This window comes from Aspergillus niger, assembly GCF_000002855.4.
Source record: "Aspergillus niger supercontig An04".
Lineage (NCBI taxonomy): Eukaryota > Fungi > Ascomycota > Eurotiomycetes > Eurotiales > Aspergillaceae > Aspergillus > Aspergillus niger.
Genome location: NT_166539.1, coordinates 1,804,861 through 1,822,147, shown reverse-complemented (window position 1 = coordinate 1,822,147; position 17,287 = coordinate 1,804,861). Strand labels below are relative to the sequence as shown.

Here is a 17,287-nt window from a genome sequence, read left to right as displayed (position 1 = left end):
CTATGAGAAGTCTATCTTCTGGCAATGAGTTATGCCAATTATCAAATAAATACTAGCTCCTAAACAGATTGATGGATTTAATAGCTCAACCCCAGTAAGACGGTCAATCGGAGCTACAGCGCCGTCTAGGCTTGATCGGTGAGTCGGGCCCAATCAACCACCGACGCTAAACCAGTCCTCCTTTGTATATAGATCCTTGATGTGCCTACCTATGAGCCAAACTACAATACTCTACTTCTTCTATCACTTACATCTCTAATCATTTATACCTTCTTTTACAATCACTACTACTCACCTACCCACCTACAACCCCATAGCCTCATGTCCAACCGCGTCCTGATAGCCGGCGGCGGCCTCGGCGGCCTCGCCCTAGCCCAAGGTCTCCGCAAGCACAACATCCCCTTCAGCGTCTTCGAACGAGACGCAAAGCAAGACTTTCGCGCCCAAGGCTACAGACTACGCGTGATGCAAGAAAATCTCCGCACCCTCCTCACCCCCGAAATGTGGTCCCTATTCGAGAAAACTGCTGCCCTGGATGACGGTCTCCCAGGTGTCGGAGTCCGACTCGACGCACTGACCGGAGAACCCCTCCCCGCTGGTGGTGGTGGTGGTCCGCCGCCCGGGATCCACGGAGCCAGACCGTACACTGTGGACCGGGGGACGATGCGCGAGGTCCTTCTGCAGCGTCTTGGGGAGGAGAATGTGCATTTCGGGAAGCGGTTCGAGCGGTATGAGGTGAAGGATGATTGTGTAGTCGCGCATTTCGCGGATGGTAGTTCCGCGGTTGGAGGGTTGCTTGTTGGTGCGGATGGAGCGAGGTCGCGGGTTAGGAGGCAGTTGGTGCCGTGGTATCCATTTGTGGATACGGGGATGAGAATGATCTTTGGGAAGACGGGGATCACGGAGGATGTGGAGGGGAGGTTGAATGAATGCGCCAGGAGGGGGATGTCGCTTGCGAGGGATTTGAGGGAGGAGGCGCCGAAGACGTTGTTGTTTGAGCCAATGAGGATGCCGAAGGGTGACGTTGAATTTGAGGGAGGAAGCGTTAAGGTGCCGGAGGATTATCTGTATTGGGTGTTGCTTGTTCATCGGTCTTTTGTGAATATGCCGGATGAGAAGGTTCTCAGGTTGGATGGGGAGGAGTCGGCTCGGTTGTCGCTTGAGTTGACGAGTGATTGGCATCCCTCTGTGAGGGTATTGCTGGAGGAGCAGGATGTCGAGCAGACTTCAACGCTGAGGATGGCGTCTGTTAGGCCGGATTTGCCGGCTTGGGAGAGTAATTCGAGGGTCACCCTTCTTGGGGATGCGGTTCATGTTATGCCGCCCACTGGTGGGCAGGGGGTAAATACGGCGTTGAGGGATGCGGCGGTGCTGGTTGAGAGGATGGTGGAGGCAAAGGAGGGTGGGAGTGAAACGGTGGGTGGAGGGGATGTCGTCGCGAGGTATGAGGAGGAGATGAGGCAGTATGCGCGGGAAAGGGTCGGGTTGAGTTGGCAGGGCGGGTATAAGGCGTTTAATCTGAGGCCGCTGGAGGAGTGTGAGAGCGTTGAGTTGTCGTAGTCTGGATCTTGCTTGAACAGGTGTTCTTGATGATCTTGTTGGGGTTGCGCGGAGGATAGAGGCCAGCTTGCTGGGTGTTTGTTATCCTGTGATGATGCCGCAAGGTGAGGATGGAACTAACGTGAGGGTGCGTGCGTGGTAACTAAAGACTGTGTGTGGCCTTGACCGCTGTAAGGCCTTACCTCCGCTAACCAACCAAGTTTGGTAGTGCTTTTCTACGGAGTACCCACATCCAGTATAACAAAGTATAGTACAGGTTCGAATCCCGCGGCCACCAACCTCGGAGGTTACCATATCGGAAGTTTCTCTATACATGCGCAGTATTATAAGAGAAACTTATAACAAGTCCACAGAGCATACTTCTGATTCATAGTCCTCCCTCTTGCTGTCTCTATACTAAGCCGTGTAGGGAAATTTTTTAAGACTTTTTCGCTCTACCCAATTTTTCTTATAGATTTCTACAACTTATGTACAAGAACTTGAGGAGCCTTCTGGCTGTACCTATAGAGAGAACCATAATCTTCTCTATTTATTCACGTATTGACATATCATTTGTATCTTATCTGTATTGTCTATATTCAGAATATATATAGATAAACGACGGAATTGCTGATCTAGCTGAAAAGTCAGAAATAGATAATAGTATAGACTCTGGCATTGCGGAAACAAGCTAAAACAGTGAATAGAAAGATTAACACACACAAACCAATGAAGTTCCAATCCCGACTTCCAATTTGTTTGTCAATATTGTGGCTAGATCTAGCTACTGGTCTGCTTGATTCTTAGTGAATTGTGACGTACTATATAGCACCTGAAAGTTTTGGATGTGAGATGTGTTACCTCAGTATTGTCTCTTGACATCAAGCTTCTCTTTTCCCTTCTCCTGTCTCTTCCATCCTTCACACTCGTCAATCTATCAGTCTGGGGCCTTTCGACTGACAGTCTCTCTCAAGATATCTCGTGCAGTTTGTGAACCGGAATATCGTACTATCTGATCCCTCGTTGTTGACCGGCTGTATCCCCCGTCCTTTGTCTTCGACTCGGTACTTCGATTCGTCCCTCTCTCAAGTTTGTTGTTTCTATCGAGGGAAAGCGCCTCGTCATGAGCCAGTCGAGCGCTCTGCGGCCGCGCCTAACCAGGCAACAGCGTCGGGAACAGAGCTTGCACACTCTGCGAGATTTGGCGACCAACCTTCAGGCCGCAGTAAACCACTCAATTGCTTTCGGTGGTAATTATGAAGCAGTTGAAGTGATTGCATTCCATTGGTCAAACGACACGATGGGTGTCGCAAGTTTGGAGACCGAGCTTCTGGAATTTCTGACTCGAGTATATGCGTACCATTGCGAATCTTATGAAATCCCGACCCAAAATTCGGCCGCTCTACTGAACAGCAAGCTCGTCAACTGGTCTCTCGAACGGGCCAACAAGAATACGTTAAGGATCTACGTCTACTCAGGCCATGCCGCCGGTATGGGCCCAGAAGACCTTTCGTGGACGATTGCGTAAGTCTAGCTTCCCCACCAACAATACATAAAGATTCTAACGGTGATTGTATAGCGGCGAGTCCAACGCTGATGGAACCATTGCTGGGCCCCGCCTCAACATAAAGTCTGTTCTCTACTCGTGTGAGACCCTTGAGGGCGATTGCCTCTATATTTTCGATTGCTGCTCGGCCGGGTCGATTGGGTTATGGGATGGCCCTGAAGCCATCGCGGCCTGCGGCTGGGAGCAGGCCAGTTCGGCAAACCTCAACTTTTGTTTAACTCGGGTTCTCATAGATGCCTTGGTGGACAACAATGGGGCACCCATCACGGTGGCTTCACTTTTTGCCCGTCTTTTCAGAAACGCATCCCAGAATCAGGTGGGAGCATGTCCTGTTCACATACCGAAGTCTAATCACCCTAGCATTACGCTTAAGCCATTGAGTATCCGTGATTTTCGCCCAAGCCGCCACCCTCGCTTTTCTGAACGTGTCCTTCTATCTATAGAAGTGAAAGATGACCACAGTGAACGCGATGTCAAGGCCTGGGAGGCCTGGTTATCTAGCAACATACCAGAAGACGTGCTCAGTGTGGACATTAAGATTGAAGCCACGTTCCAAAGCCACTCCACAGTCCTTCTGATAACTGTCCCCCTAGAAGTGTGGACAATGCTTCCCGACCACCCAGGATACAACTTCGTGTCGCATGTGACGTCTAACAACGGGTTTTCCGCGAACAGAGTGGCACTACCTCATCGACCCGCCCAACCTCGAGGAGAAAATGAACTATTGTCACCAAGAAAGCCAGTTAGATGAGATATCGGGCCCGCCAGGCATACGGCATTGAGGTTTGCTGCGTGTGCAATGCACCTGATGTCTCTTCGATTCGTTACCTCTGAATGCATGGCGTCGTTTTTATCATATCATTCGCACTATTTTTAGGCTAATAGGAATTGACTATTCTAAGGAGAACTTACCCTAGGTCGTAGCAAAAGAAATCATCTGAAGCATTAGATGCTTTGTGTTTTGCAGTTCTAAATTTTTCTTCGGAATGTTACCACGTTCCAGAGTATTCACGTATAGACTCAGCAGAGTAACCAGGTTGTATACAGTATGTCTTTTAACACCACGATAGGTTCGAGTCATTGTCACTCTTTGGAACTAGCATTCTTTCCGTCCACAGTTAAATTATACTCCTGTAATGGCCCTTACTCTCAACCAACCACTAGATACAGATAGTTTCTATAATACCTCTCACATCTCTCCCTCAAGCTACCATCAATTTCCCGAATTCTCCGCCTTCGCCGCATCCATAGTCCGGAAAGCCGCGGCATAATATCCTCAATATCTCCCGTTGCGTTCCTGAAAGCCTCTTTATGAGGCTCTGTTACCTTAGATGCCAAATCATTCACAGTAGCCGCATTCTTGTCATGAACGTATTGAAGGACCATGCGAGCCACGGGCAATGCATTCATGTTGCGGAAATTAGGAACCTAGACAATACCCACAACGTAAGTCACAATCCAAGTCAAGCCTATAGAGTATATACTGTATTCAAATATAATATGGACTATATACCTCGGTAGAAAAGCGATTAACAAGATCCGAAGCAGCTGTTTGGAACTCGACTGTTCCATTGTAGAGGGTAGCGCTGTCCTCGTCGTCGAATGCTGGGGTGTTCTACGTATGCATTTCCAAGTTCTTGGAGAGCTGGTACATCTCATATGCTGTTTGCAGTAGAGGAAAGCCATTGGAGATGCTACCGTCGAAGTTGCCGAGGCGGTCGTGAGTTTTCTGGATCCAGTTGAGGGGGTTGTTGTGGTCGGATTGGATGGTGGTGGCTTGGGGGCTTGCTTGGGCTGGGGAAGAGTAGAGGAGGAGGGTGCATAGGGTTATTAGAAGTGAGAACAAACTGGCGGAGTGCATTGTGGGAATATGTTTGTAGAATTTCTGAGGAAGTGATGGTAGTAGTTGATATCGCAAGGCTGGATGGAATGAGTTAAGGTAGGGTGAGTATAAGAGCACTGTTTTATATGTCCGGAGTAGATGGAATGCTGGACAAATTACGGTGGCTCATTGACGGTACATGTTTACATTCATGCTGATGAACTTCATCAAATACGTTGGTAGGATTCTGATTTGCAATGATGTCCACGGAGTTTAGCTCGGCCATGTCTATCCTGTCATTCGGGGTGTAGAGCAGTATGGGCACTGGTATGAAGCGGCCGAATCTGAAAACGAGAAGAGCATAGGGCGCAAAGGTAATTCAATTTTACGATTATGCTCTTGCTTTCATTTGGGACATTCTCTCTCTTGAAACGAAGAGGAGCGAGCATCAATCCTTAACAGGATGCTCCTGAAGTGCGCTGAAAGGCCAGAGGGTAGGAGACAAGGTTGGCTAATAGGAGCTATTGTATTCCTTTCTGTGTATGGCCTCTAATGATGGTGCTTTGAACCCAAGGGCAGTCACTATTAAAGAAGTGCGATAACTTGCATGTCACTGAAATAGTTCTGATCCAGAAGAGCACCTAAATAATAGTTCCGTGCTCAATTAAATGGGGCACGAGGCCAAGAGGTTGGGAAGTATGCACCGCGCATAATGTCTGTGACTGTCCCCGCGGAATTCATTGACACTCTTATTGCATCTCTACTCTCCCCTTTCTGGTCTGGTTGTAAGAGCTCAGTCAGTGCGAGACATCCTGCATCCAGCAACAGCCTGACAAGCTTGATTGCGAGGGGACAAGAGATGTGACTCTGTGTAGGAGACCGGGGTGACCTAGTGGAATCATCTCATCTTGTATACCAAAGAAGGCAGGGACAGCGCACCATCACGATATGAGGTAGAAGAATACTATCTTCTAAGCGTCGGTAGTACGGTAGTGATGTTGTTGTGATGGTTTACTAAAACAGGCAAAAGAGAGAGCCCCTCCGGGTGCAAACCAAACAAACAACCGCCGCCAGACCGTCTCGAAGCTCCGTCGAAAATTCCCAGAACAGCTTCAGGACAGCGTCGTGGCAGTGTCCCCCATCTTTACTTTCATTAATTCTTCCCGGAACGCCAGTGGAAGGATTTTGTCATCATGTCGTTGTCTATGCCTGGCCCTTCCCAGGCTGGTCTCTTCAAGCCTGGGTATCAGAGGTGAGCGAACCCCCCGTGGTGGAATGTCCCGCCCCTCAGGTCCCTCGACCATGGCGGGAGTTTAATATCAGGCACCGGCAATCCCTGGCAATGCTGAGATTGTTCCATTCATTGACTAATATGATTCCCTTCATAGTCATGATGCCGAAGACGGTGCGGTCATCCGCAACATTGAAGCCTGCCAGGCTATCGCCCAGACCGTCCTCACGTCGCTTGGCCCGTACGGTCGCAACAAGATCGTGATTAACCACCTGCAAAAGATGATCCTCACCTCCGATGCCGCTACGATTTTGCGCGAGTTGGACGTTGTGCACCCCGCTGCCAAGTTGCTCGTGATGGCCAGTCAACAGCAGGATGCGGAGATGGGTGACGGTACCAACATGGTCATTATCCTGGCGGGAGAGTTGCTGAAGAAGGCTGAGGAATTGTTGCGGATGGGCTTGAAGACAAGTGATATCACGCAGGGTTATGAGAAGGCACAGAACTTCGCTCTTCAGGTGCTGGAAGGTGCGTTGTTCTCAGACTATACGTTCTATACCACATTCAGGGGCTACCGGTCCATTGGCTATCCTGATCTCTTCTCTCCCACTTACTAACGTACGGATTCATCTGTAGGCCTCGAAGTTGATCGCCTGCAGGACCTTCGCTCTCAAACCGAACTGAGCAAGGCTCTCCGTACCGTTGTCGCCAGCAAGCAATCTGGAACCGAAGACATCTTGGCCTCCTTGGTTGCCGAGGCCGTCCTCGCCGTTCTGCCCAAGAACCCCGTCAACTTTAACGTCGATAACGTCCGCGTTGTGAAGATCATGGGTGGTAGCTTGGAACAGTCCCGCGTCGTGAAGGGTATGGTTCTTGGTCGGGAGCCTGATGGTGTGGTCAAGAAGGCGCAGAAGGCCAAGGTCGGTGTCTTCAGCTGCCCCATTGATATCTCTCAGACCGAGACCAAGGGTACTGTGCTCCTGAAGAACGCGCAGGAGATGTTGGACTTCTCGAAGGGCGAGGAGGAGCGTTTGGAAGCGGCCATCAAGGAGCTTTACGATTCCGGCCTTCGTGTCCTTGTTTGCGGTTCCACGATCGGTGATCTCGCCATGCACTACCTGAACCGTTTCAACATCCTTGTTGTCAAGATCTTGTCCAAGTTCGAGCTGCGCCGTCTCTGCCGCGTGGTGGGTGCCACTCCTCTCGCTCGTCTGGGTGCTCCTATGCCCGATGAGATGGGCTCTATCGACATCGTCGAGACCACTGAGATTGGCGGAGACCGTGTCACTGTTTTCCGTCAAGAAGATTCCAATGCTGTTACTCGCACATCTACTATCGTCCTGCGCGGTGCCACCCAGAACCACCTGGATGACGTCGAGCGTGCCATTGACGACGGTGTCAACGCCGTCAAAGCTATCACTAAGGACCCCCGTCTGGTTCCTGGCGCCGGTGCTACCGAGATTCAGCTTGTTGAGAAGATCTCTGCGTTCGCCGATCGCACTCCCGGATTGCCCCAGCACGCTATCCGCAAGTACGCCGAAGCTTTCGAGGTGATCCCTCGTACTCTGGCGGAGTCCGCTGGCTTGGACGCTACTGAGGTTCTCTCTCGTCTCTACACTGCCCATCATCACACGAGCGCCAATGGCGAATCGTCAGAGGAGTCGGAGGAAGAAGGTAGCTCCGAAGAGGAGCCTTACTGGACTACTGGTGTCGATCTGGAGGTGGGACCTTCTTCGACCGGCACTCTTGACACTGTGGATGAAGGTATTCTGGACTTGCTTGCATCTAAGAGCTGGGCCATTAGACTCGCGAGTGAGTCCGCCCGGACAGTCCTCAGCGTCGACCAGATTATCGTTGCTCGACAGGCGGGTGGACCCAAGCCCCCGGGTCCCAACCCCAACTGGGACGAGGACTAAATATGAGGCGTCGAAGAGCGGTATTTTCAATGTGGTCTAAAACTCAAAATGTGATAGAGACACGATAATCATGAACGTCAACCCGGCATGCCCGGGAGTGTATAATGCTTTGTGTGGTAGTAGTGGTAGTAATTCTGTTCATGTGGATACTTTGGACCAAGTCAAGGTAACTGTTTACAGTGAGGCCAGTCTCAACTTTAGATTTAGAGTAGAATGTTGTATTTATTCGAGGCCTTTCCATATTGGAGATAATCTACTTTGTATAAGCAGCAGCACCGATAGGCGGGCGGTCAGTCACATCACGTGATGCGACTGGATTTTCCGGGCCGACGCTCGACTTTCTTTTCCCGCAAAGGCCTTCTTCGAGTAATTCGATATCTCGAGCAGCTTCAATCCCTTGGTCACCCTCCCCCACGGTCCTACGTCTCTCCCTGTTCCCGTTCCGTTCGTCCTCACCTTCCGTCCATCATGTCCGTTTCCGCCCAGGCCGCAGCTCGCTGCTGCAGACAGATCGTCCGCCCTACCGCTTCTCTGCGCCTTGCTCCCACGACATACCTGTCCCAGCGCACACTCAGCCGGAGATGGCAATCCACTGAGGCGGAGGCTGCTGCTGCTCCTGCCAACCCCAAGATCACCCAGATTGTCGACCAGATCAGCCAATTGACCCTGCTTGAGACCGCCGACCTTGTGTCCACCCTGAAGGTGCGTTGTTTTGCATCCCCGGATCTGTGTCGCAAACTCCGCACCGTGCCCGTTTTGGGCTGTATTCCATCCATTGTGGTGGATTGATGCTTGTCGAATCACATTGAGCTCGATACTGACTTGCACATTGTCATCTTAGACCCGCCTGAACATCCCCGACCTGCCCGTTGGCGGTTTCGCCGTGGGCGCTGCTCCCGCCGCTCCCGCCGCTGCTGAGGAAGAGGAGGCTGCTCCCGCCCAGCAGGAGAAGACCCTTTTCAACCTGAAGCTCGAGTCCGTTGACGCCTCCTCCAAGGCCAAGGTCATCAAGGAGATCAAGACCCTCCTCGGCCTGTCCCTGGTCGACAGCAAGAAGTTCGTCGAGTCCGTTCCCAAGGTCCTGAAGGAGTCTGTGCCCAAGGAGGAGGCCGAGAAGATCGTGGAGACCCTCAAGGCCGTGGGCGCCAAGGCCACTATGGACTAAACTGGGACTTCTATACTACTCTGCTTTCGGGGACTTTTTTTAATGCTACCGGGTCACCCTAAGCTTTCATCTTCCCACCTCCTTCGTTCTAAGCGGATGAGCGAAGGGGGAAAGGGAAGAGGGAGAGGCTACCTGGATGGTCTGGACGTTGTGATTGGACTGCATCTCATCATGCTGGAGTTTTGTCTCGCACCACCCTTTTTCTTATTCCGTCATGTATTGTGTGTGTGTGTGTGTGTGTGTGTGTTTTTATCCTATCTCTTTTCTTTTCTCCGTCATATATCTCTTAAGACTGTTCTGATATAAACCGGAAAGCGGGAAAAAGGCGGCGAGTGTACATTATTATCGCATTGAATGGACAATGTTGAAACAAGCTGGATATGGACGTGGATCTGTTTGCTTTTATGGCCCCCGGCCTGTAAACCGGGCACGGGCACGTCATAGGCACTGGTAGATTTATCAGGACGGTCGGCTTTCGAAGAGCTGTGAAATCTCCACCTCTCTCATGTTTCGTAGTTATAGTCTCCTCCTCATACAACCCGAGACTAATAGGAAAGCTTTCATTATTGCATTCGTCATTACTAATTGCAGTGAGACTAACCGACGGGCCAGGAACGGTACCACGAGAATTTCCCTGCGGAGCCACGGCGCCGCCCGACTTTGACTCCGCCCAACGAACTGTCATTCCCGGCCACTTTCACCCTTAATTGTCTCATTCCAGTTCTTGCACTTTATATTCTGCCATTTCGTCTCCTATTCTAGCGGTATTGAATGCAAGTAAGCCTCATTGTTGGTATCACCATTCCTACGATGGCGAGCTGGGCTCTGGTAATTTTAGCAACTCGATCTATATAGTCGTAAGTACTATAAAGTTCATCATGATATATAATCACTTACTAGTATCTGTAATATAATCGGTAAATACTATTACCACGCATCTTTACCACCCGACAGATACAATCACGATGGTCTATAAGTAAGATAGTTGGAGAGGATCAGGACTATTATATGGTACTATAATAACTACTCGGCATTGCCGTAATATGAATGGAATATAAATTTCTTACTACCAACCAACATAACTGGCCATCTGAAACGTCTGACGCTTCCATACTACTGACGTAGCAATCAGTATCCAGCTACAACTCACTAAGTGAGGGAGGGGTCTCTATGTAATAAGTAGGCGTCTTTATGAACTAGTACCATGTATAGACTAATGTAACTCTTATGACTGGTGGTATATATAGTCTCCTGTCGATTCCTATAATCAATATCAACATCGGCGTAGGCACCTGCATCTCTTATACTCGAGTGCCCGATCCAAACTCCATATCATATCAATATAACCTTGTAATAGCATCATATATATTCCTCCAAATTCATATTTCCGTCAGACAGGATCATGCGACGATGTCATAGAAGAGAAAAATGACCACGATATGCAATAGAGAGGGAGGAAGAGGTAGAGAACGCCGGAGCGGGGAGGGAAAGAAAAGAAAAGAAAGACGAGAAGCAGATCAAACCAATTCGTAAGATTCCCGACCAGCGTTGCGTTCACTCATTCATCCGTATCATATCCCGTCTCGCTTCTAAGTTACCTCCGTCGGCCCTTCCCTTTTCCTTTTCCCCTGGTTTTCAGTTCGACAAAACCTAGTTCCTTGAGACCTTCCGTGAGACGTGAGGAGTCTCGCATCCCGGGAAAGTCTTTGGCAGGGAAGACGCGAAAAGGATCAGACCATACTTCGGCAAGGACGGGCATCGATTGTCCTGTGTCCTCAACGAGGCCCCAGTTCATGAGCCGGAATTGCAAGCGATACAGTCCAGCTGTACGCACGGAGAGATCGGAGAATATGAAAAATGCTGCGGGCTGTTTGGCTCCGTTGGATGATGACGGGGCGAGCTGCATCCTTTTTTCCGGTAGGTGAAAATCATACGTTGATGGATGATTAGGAGCAGTTGCTGGGTCTGGATCTTCATCGACAAAGAAAGGTGGGACAAATGCTTTTCCCGAAAGCAATGGTGTAGATTGACCAGGAGCAGTCCCGAGACGGTCCTCTCGAAGTGCACTATCACCATCCAGATCGGACGAGATCGAACCCCGCGTTTCGGGAACCAAGAAGCAACCAACGGTAAAGCGCGGATCTTGAAGGACATTGATATCATCTGATGTGCTGGGGTCAAAGTCCGTTAACAGCAACTGGAGGATTGGAGGTGGGTCTACAGGGCGGCGGTCTCGGTCACCGGCACCACAAGCCCGGGCTGCGATGGGCTGTTGTCGGATGAAGAGGTGATAGCGTGATGTTGTGGAGGTTCTTCGTGGCGGGGGTGACGGAGTTGGTGAGTGGTGAAGCAATCTTTCGAACCCAGAAGGCATGCTGGACGTGGTGTGTCGCTGATGCTGTTGTACCTGGGGTTTTATGGGTGGTGCAAGCGCAGGATACATTGCTGAGCTCTCTTCAGAGTGAACGGGGCTTGGAAAGGTTGCTGAGCTGCTACTGTACCTGTACGAATCACATTAGCATAATGGTTATCAAGGGAGTTACGAAGCACCACAGCTCGAGGCGAGACAGCGGGAGTATGCACATTTGACCACGATCATGGTATCATAACTCCAGGCAGATAAGACTAGGGCTGCTTGTATGGAGATAGAAGGGGGGTTTATACTGAGACTCCACGTCATTTGTCCGTGTCCCGGAAATAGAACCAATAGAACCGCGGCTGTAACTGGAGGAATCCTGATAAGGGCTAGAGACAGAGGTTGAGGCGGAGGCATACTCCACGCCTCTCATGGTATTTGACCTTTGGGCCCCATATGGAGGAAAGGCACTATGATTGGCAGCCGGTATTGGCGTAGGATTAAATTTGGGGTCTGCGAGACTGTCCCAAGTTCTGGCGTGATAAGAAGCTCTGGAGTTTGATGCGGGATGTATATAACCCGGAGGGTAGCCCTGATTGTCAGGATAAAGGAAGCGTGGGGGATCTTCTAGAGCGTGGAATCGATTTGGCATCGTCAACATCTGGTGATCGTCACCAGCGGCGTAGGATCTTGCATCCGACGGTTGGCCACTGGATGCGGGATACATCCAATGCGGTAGCGGGGTTCGAGACATCTATGAAAATTCTGCGGACGTTTGGAAGTCCGTATAATTTTTTCTTTCTTCTAGGGCCTGCTCTCACTGAAAAGTGCCAGAAGCTGATCTCCCGTTGTGTTCGCGGGCTAGGCATCCACGGTAGGGAACACGAAATCGGTCAAGCAAGGTTTCGTCAACTTAGAAGGAAAGGTGGAATGAGGCCCGATATGGGAGGAACAATTAACAGGGGTCAGAAGCCCGCTGGGACAATTTGGCCATGTACTACGTAACGGTATACCCAGCGCCAAAGATTTTCAAAAGTCCACAGGTTAACTGTGGGCGGTAGGTTTTGAGATGCTTCCTTTAAGGCCAAAGGTGCAAATAACATGACCTGACGTGGGCGGTTGTTCCAACCTACCGAAGTAGCTGGCTGAGGCGATATGCATACGTTAGCTCTCTTTGACGATTTTCAGAGGCAGACCACAAAGCAATTGTCTGAGGAGGGTCCCGAAGCGCGGAAAAAGGTAGTCAAGATGAAGGAGGAAAAAGAAAAGGGGACTGCCCACCTCTGCCCAACCAGATCGTAGCACAACTCACACCGGCGCAAGTAGCGGCAAGGCAAGCAACTGGAGTAGTGACCTTGTAGAAACGCGAAGTAAGCGTGTCTGATGACCAGCCCGGAAGGAGGAAGAATGGACAGGAGCGTGGTACTAACCCTAAGCCAAGCAGTAAAATATCAAGTGTTTATTGGCACTCTATAGTTGCCTGTGGCCGTGCAAGAGAAGAAATGGATCTGGGGAAACGGGCTGGTCGATGCTTTTGTGAGAGCCTGTGCGTGCCCACTGCGTATGTGTGTGGCATTGTGAAGTATTCAGACATGCAGCAACACTGCGTCCCTGACAGGATCCAGCCGTATATATCCCCGAATCTTAGAAATCTTTATTCTATCATGAGTTTTTCCGAGGTCCCATTTTTCCCGTATTTGACAAAAGAAGCGTAGGTTTTCCTAGTGCCCAGTGTGTTGGTCTGTACACTGTCCGGAACTTTGCGCGACCATCGCAATTACTAGTAAGGTTCCAGTAGACGAGCCACTTTTGCTATGGGTCCCTTTTAGTTCTGCAGACGACGCAGTATGACGGCCGTGCGGAAAACCATTGGTCAAAGCAATGAAAGACTGACCCTGGTATGCCGTGGGCAACTCGTATTCGTCGAAGTGGTAAGCAGTATCTTAATGAGGGACTATCTTCCTTGCGATGGCCAATAACGGAATGGGATCCCGTATATGCAACGAATCGCTTGCTAAGTGCCTAGGCGAAGGCGTGAACTGTGTTTACCAAGGCGCCCAATTATTACCCACTTCCCGGGGAACTAGGGCGATCTGCTGCCGAAGGATTAAATTTTTTTAAAGCGCGATGATCTGGAAGCCCAGCAGGAACCATCGGGTGAGATGTTCGACTCCGTGAGCCAGGTTCCAACGAGTGAGCGGCGACAAGACAGGAAAGAACAGGGAATAAAAGCGCAGATCGAACATAATCGACCATTTGATTGGCAAGAATATCATTCCATGTACGCCGTAAGCCGTGCAGTTCATATTTCTGGGATCGCTATCCATGGTCGCTATCGTCGTTAGATAGTCTGCAGCCCGTCCACGCAATGCAGCTAGATGGGCCTCCAGCAGCTGATCGGTGCAAGGAATAAATGGTCTATACTGATGATTTGCGAGCCTCGGCGTTCCGGTGCTGGCCTATCCTGCAGCTCGGAAAGGAAGTAGGAAAAAGATGGTGCTGCAAGATTCGTAGAAACGGCTAGAAGACTGTATAGTGGAGTCCAGATCTGGACGTTCACCGTTGTTTTTCAACTATCGACCATATACAGAGCACTATTCCTGGAAGGGTGTGTTGATAGATATCGCCCATGAACCCCCGGGACGAATTATTGAGCATGGGACAAGGGCCATTGACCGCAAAAGCCGGACACGGCCGTCGGGGATCTTTCCGTACGCTAGACGAATACGGCTGTTCAGCTGCTTAGTGTCGGGACTGCGAATTCCATCCGACAATGTTCAGGTTACTTTGGTGCCCACGTCTTTAGCACGAAACCAGGGCCCTGCATACTGAGCTTCTTGCATGCCTAAGCCAGGAGCACCTTTAACAGAACAAACAAGGACGAATATGGAGTATGGTGGTGGGCGCGTCCAGCCCCCGTTCTCACAGGCTCGCGATTAACTATTGCCGATTTGTCATTGCTGGTCGTGGATACCGGGGTCTTTTGCACGGGCCGTTTCGAATCTAAGACTATTTTATAGTGAGCTTTTCTCCGCAACAACCATCAATTTCGTTGATCATTACTAGTCCAGAGAAAGACAGAACCACAATGATAAAACAAGCGGACTAATTGGTCAGATAAGATTGCAATAATGGAACTACAAAAGAGGAAAGCAGAAGGGAGTTGAGCTGGCTTACTTTTAGTGGGAATCGCAAAAAGCACCTCCAATTCAAATCTCAGCGAAGTTCGAGGAAGCCGTTGAGTGTACTCCATAATTCCTGTAGTGAGGTCCTGGGACACACCAATTTGCACATTGTGGCTAAGATACTAGGTATGATGCCTATCCTTGCAAAGAAGATCGATCGGTGGTCACCGCCACATATCACACTGGCTGTTTCATCTCAGCTGATTTGTGTTATCGTAAACCCCCCTGGTGCTGCGGGGAAGGAATATTAGTCGGCGACAGAAGTACTTGTCGTGCATTAGCCCTGTAACAACTGTTCACCATTCATTCCCTCTTGGGTGGACGGGCTACTGTATGTGTGGTTGCCTTGCCGACAACCATGAATGATGTGTCACATCCTTGACTGTTGGATGGCTTGATCGATGGCCAGAATTGGCTGGATGCTGATGACTCAACAACCACCGTCAGACAGATGAAACTATTACCGAGTACCGACACGCCTATGCAGCGTTCTATTTCCCGGAATCCGGGTGTGCCTCATGCACACTAAGGGTTTCCAGTGTCCACACTTCTGTGTTCCTACCCAGACGGTCATGGTTCTGGCCTTTTGGAATCCCGGAAGCTGCAATCGTAGTGCAGTGGCTAGTGTGTAGATTGGGTGCTACGGCGATGATCCTGTTCGTGCGTCATGACCGTCCATAGTTTAGTGCATAATCGTGAGCTTCTTGCTTATTCCCAGGAGTTTTATTCCGGGGAGAATTTCCTCCACTTTCTTTTTCATCGCCGATGGGGATATTCTCTTAGGTGTAACAAATGGGGACAAGGCCCCGACGCTGAGGCCGGATGCCAATTAACGCTGCGCGTTGCCAGCCACACTCCATTTGCCTGTAGAAGGCAACTAGGACGGAGAACCCGTGTAGGAAGCGAGTCACGGAGATACTCCTTGAGTAAACTATCGCCAGAGGCAACCGAAGGAAAAGATTTGTCAGGAACCAGTGGTATTATTCGACCAGCAGTCTGCAAGCATGCGGTTCACTTCAAGGGAAGGCTGGAAATGAGTGACTTACGGGGAAAGAAGGCGTATCTCCGATTGGGCCAAAGGAAAAGTCCGTGGGAATCGGAGATCTCCAGTTTGGAAGAGAGCGGAGGAGTCGCTGCGATCTCGTCGACCTGTCGATTGCCGCATTACGAAAAGGCAGGGGGGATCAAGTGACTTGGCCCAACGTTCGCCTTCCGCCGCCGTATAGCAGCTGCTCCCGGCAACCCAACCGCAATATTCTCCTCCAGCCAGCTCAATCTTCCTTCAACAACCCACGCATCCTAATTAGCCACCCGAAAATCCCACTAAAGCCTCTTCACATGGAATGGTATCTACGGATATGACAAATCATGATACATGAAGAGGAAACACAAGGCAAGTTGATACTAATAGAGTGTGGGATTGCGGCCACTAAATCTTAGACAAACCTTACCTATGGACATACTACCTAACCAACGAGTATTTGCCCTCCGGTCCTCACCAGATGATTTGAGTGCTCAAGGTTCTGGCCGAAGTACGGGCCGCCCGCCTCGCGTCAAGACGGTCTTTGGGCTCTACATGCCAGCGACACTTTGGGTCTTGAACACTCCTTGAACTGCTCATGCAATAATGCCTTCCTTCTGGACCACAGCATAAAATCAGAAAGATGGTGAAAATGGATCTATGCGATCTGTTTGGGGACCGTTTCCATTAGAAAAAGCAAAGGAGCACACCGAATCCCGGACGCATCAGCTCCCCTGCTAGGGCGACGTGGAAGCCTCGATCGCGAACTAATGGCGCAACCCTGCAAGAGAAGAAGATCTTCGAAATCTTACGGGTCGATGGATTATCGACCTTCCTATTTAGTCCATTAATCTGCGTTGACAAAGGGCTGCTGCGAGCAAGGGAGCCAGGATACCCCGACTCTCAAAGCTGACAAGCTTGCCTTGGCTTTCAGTCGTCCGCACCGACCTTGCACCTGAAGCTAGGATATCCTGGCTGTCTCTCCGTTCTGTCTTTCGGTACCCTGCGAGTGCACTTAGCGCGGGCCACAGGGACTTGCACACCTGAAACTACTCCAAACAGAGGGGATAATCTTTGTCTAGGGAGCGCTTTCGTTGAACGTACGTGGTGAACCAACTTGAACATTCGTACATACATGGAAGATGTCTTCATATCATTGATTGTCTCAGCATGAGGTCCAGGCTTAACTCTGAAAATGTGAGTGAACCGCTACCGATGTACTTGCATCCTTACAGCATGTTGTGTGGTATGTAGAAGTGACAGTCAGAGACACCTAGAATCCTCATTGCATTGATAGGGGATTAGAGAAGGTAGCCAAGGCTTTTAGTGAGACTTTGAGATCAGTTATCAGAATGTGCTGCAGGTTACTCAAACTGTAAAAAATAAAATCACGTTGTGCTAGAAGCAAATGAGCAATTGGTATTCTACAAACCTGCTTAGTGTCTTGAGGGTTTGCTCACCTAACATTCTTTCTGATGACACCGA

General features: G+C 50.1%; 9 protein-coding genes across 9 annotated transcripts; 6 read left to right on the top strand and 3 right to left on the bottom strand.

The window, feature by feature from the left end:
• Positions 1–321: 321 nt before the first annotated feature.
• An04g07370 (uncharacterized protein) lies at positions 322–1,560 on the top strand (the record flags this gene model as incomplete). Its single annotated transcript, XM_001402061.1, has 1 exon — positions 322–1,560. One exon carries the CDS (start codon positions 322–324, stop codon positions 1,558–1,560), a length of 1,239 nt encoding a protein of 412 aa, XP_001402098.1.
• Positions 1,561–2,662: 1,102 nt separating this feature from the next.
• On the top strand, positions 2,663–3,857 carry An04g07360 (uncharacterized protein; the record flags this gene model as incomplete). Its single annotated transcript, XM_001402060.3, has 2 exons — positions 2,663–3,063; positions 3,119–3,857. 2 exons carry the CDS (start codon positions 2,663–2,665, stop codon positions 3,855–3,857), a joined length of 1,140 nt encoding a protein of 379 aa, XP_001402097.3.
• Positions 3,858–4,255: 398 nt separating this feature from the next.
• On the bottom strand, positions 4,256–4,967 carry An04g07350 (uncharacterized protein; the record flags this gene model as incomplete). Its single annotated transcript, XM_059747637.1, has 4 exons — positions 4,256–4,266; positions 4,300–4,534; positions 4,620–4,711; positions 4,805–4,967. The coding sequence occupies 4 exons, from the start codon at positions 4,965–4,967 to the stop codon at positions 4,256–4,258; spliced, it is 501 nt and encodes a 166-aa protein (XP_059603651.1).
• Positions 4,968–6,121: 1,154 nt separating this feature from the next.
• Positions 6,122–8,075, top strand: An04g07340 (uncharacterized protein; the record flags this gene model as incomplete). The annotated part of the gene is made up of 3 exons (XM_001402058.3): positions 6,122–6,180; positions 6,317–6,687; positions 6,796–8,075. The coding sequence occupies 3 exons, from the start codon at positions 6,122–6,124 to the stop codon at positions 8,073–8,075; spliced, it is 1,710 nt and encodes a 569-aa protein (XP_001402095.1).
• A 468-nt stretch (positions 8,076–8,543) lies between these two features.
• An04g07330 (mitochondrial 54S ribosomal protein bL12m) lies at positions 8,544–9,240 on the top strand (the record flags this gene model as incomplete). Its single annotated transcript, XM_001402057.3, has 2 exons — positions 8,544–8,777; positions 8,917–9,240. The coding sequence occupies 2 exons, from the start codon at positions 8,544–8,546 to the stop codon at positions 9,238–9,240; spliced, it is 558 nt and encodes a 185-aa protein (XP_001402094.1).
• An 805-nt stretch (positions 9,241–10,045) lies between these two features.
• On the bottom strand, positions 10,046–11,614 carry An04g07320 (uncharacterized protein; the record flags this gene model as incomplete). The annotated part of the gene is made up of 5 exons (XM_059747636.1): positions 10,046–10,087; positions 10,138–10,143; positions 10,308–10,353; positions 10,391–10,471; positions 10,839–11,614. 5 exons carry the CDS (start codon positions 11,612–11,614, stop codon positions 10,046–10,048), a joined length of 951 nt encoding a protein of 316 aa, XP_059603650.1.
• Positions 11,615–12,157: 543 nt separating this feature from the next.
• An04g07310 (uncharacterized protein) lies at positions 12,158–13,311 on the top strand (the record flags this gene model as incomplete). The annotated part of the gene is made up of 3 exons (XM_059747635.1): positions 12,158–12,470; positions 12,892–12,966; positions 13,073–13,311. The coding sequence occupies 3 exons, from the start codon at positions 12,158–12,160 to the stop codon at positions 13,309–13,311; spliced, it is 627 nt and encodes a 208-aa protein (XP_059603649.1).
• Positions 13,312–13,443: 132 nt separating this feature from the next.
• On the top strand, positions 13,444–13,941 carry An04g07300 (uncharacterized protein; the record flags this gene model as incomplete). Its single annotated transcript, XM_059747634.1, has 2 exons — positions 13,444–13,494; positions 13,720–13,941. 2 exons carry the CDS (start codon positions 13,444–13,446, stop codon positions 13,939–13,941), a joined length of 273 nt encoding a protein of 90 aa, XP_059603648.1.
• Positions 13,942–15,272: 1,331 nt separating this feature from the next.
• On the bottom strand, positions 15,273–17,269 carry An04g07290 (hypothetical protein; the record flags this gene model as incomplete). The annotated part of the gene is made up of 9 exons (XM_059747633.1): positions 15,273–15,435; positions 15,593–15,777; positions 15,828–15,930; positions 15,975–16,061; positions 16,281–16,419; positions 16,513–16,633; positions 16,717–16,845; positions 16,934–16,991; positions 17,235–17,269. The coding sequence occupies 9 exons, from the start codon at positions 17,267–17,269 to the stop codon at positions 15,273–15,275; spliced, it is 1,020 nt and encodes a 339-aa protein (XP_059603647.1).
• Between the last annotated feature and the right edge of the window lie 18 nt (positions 17,270–17,287).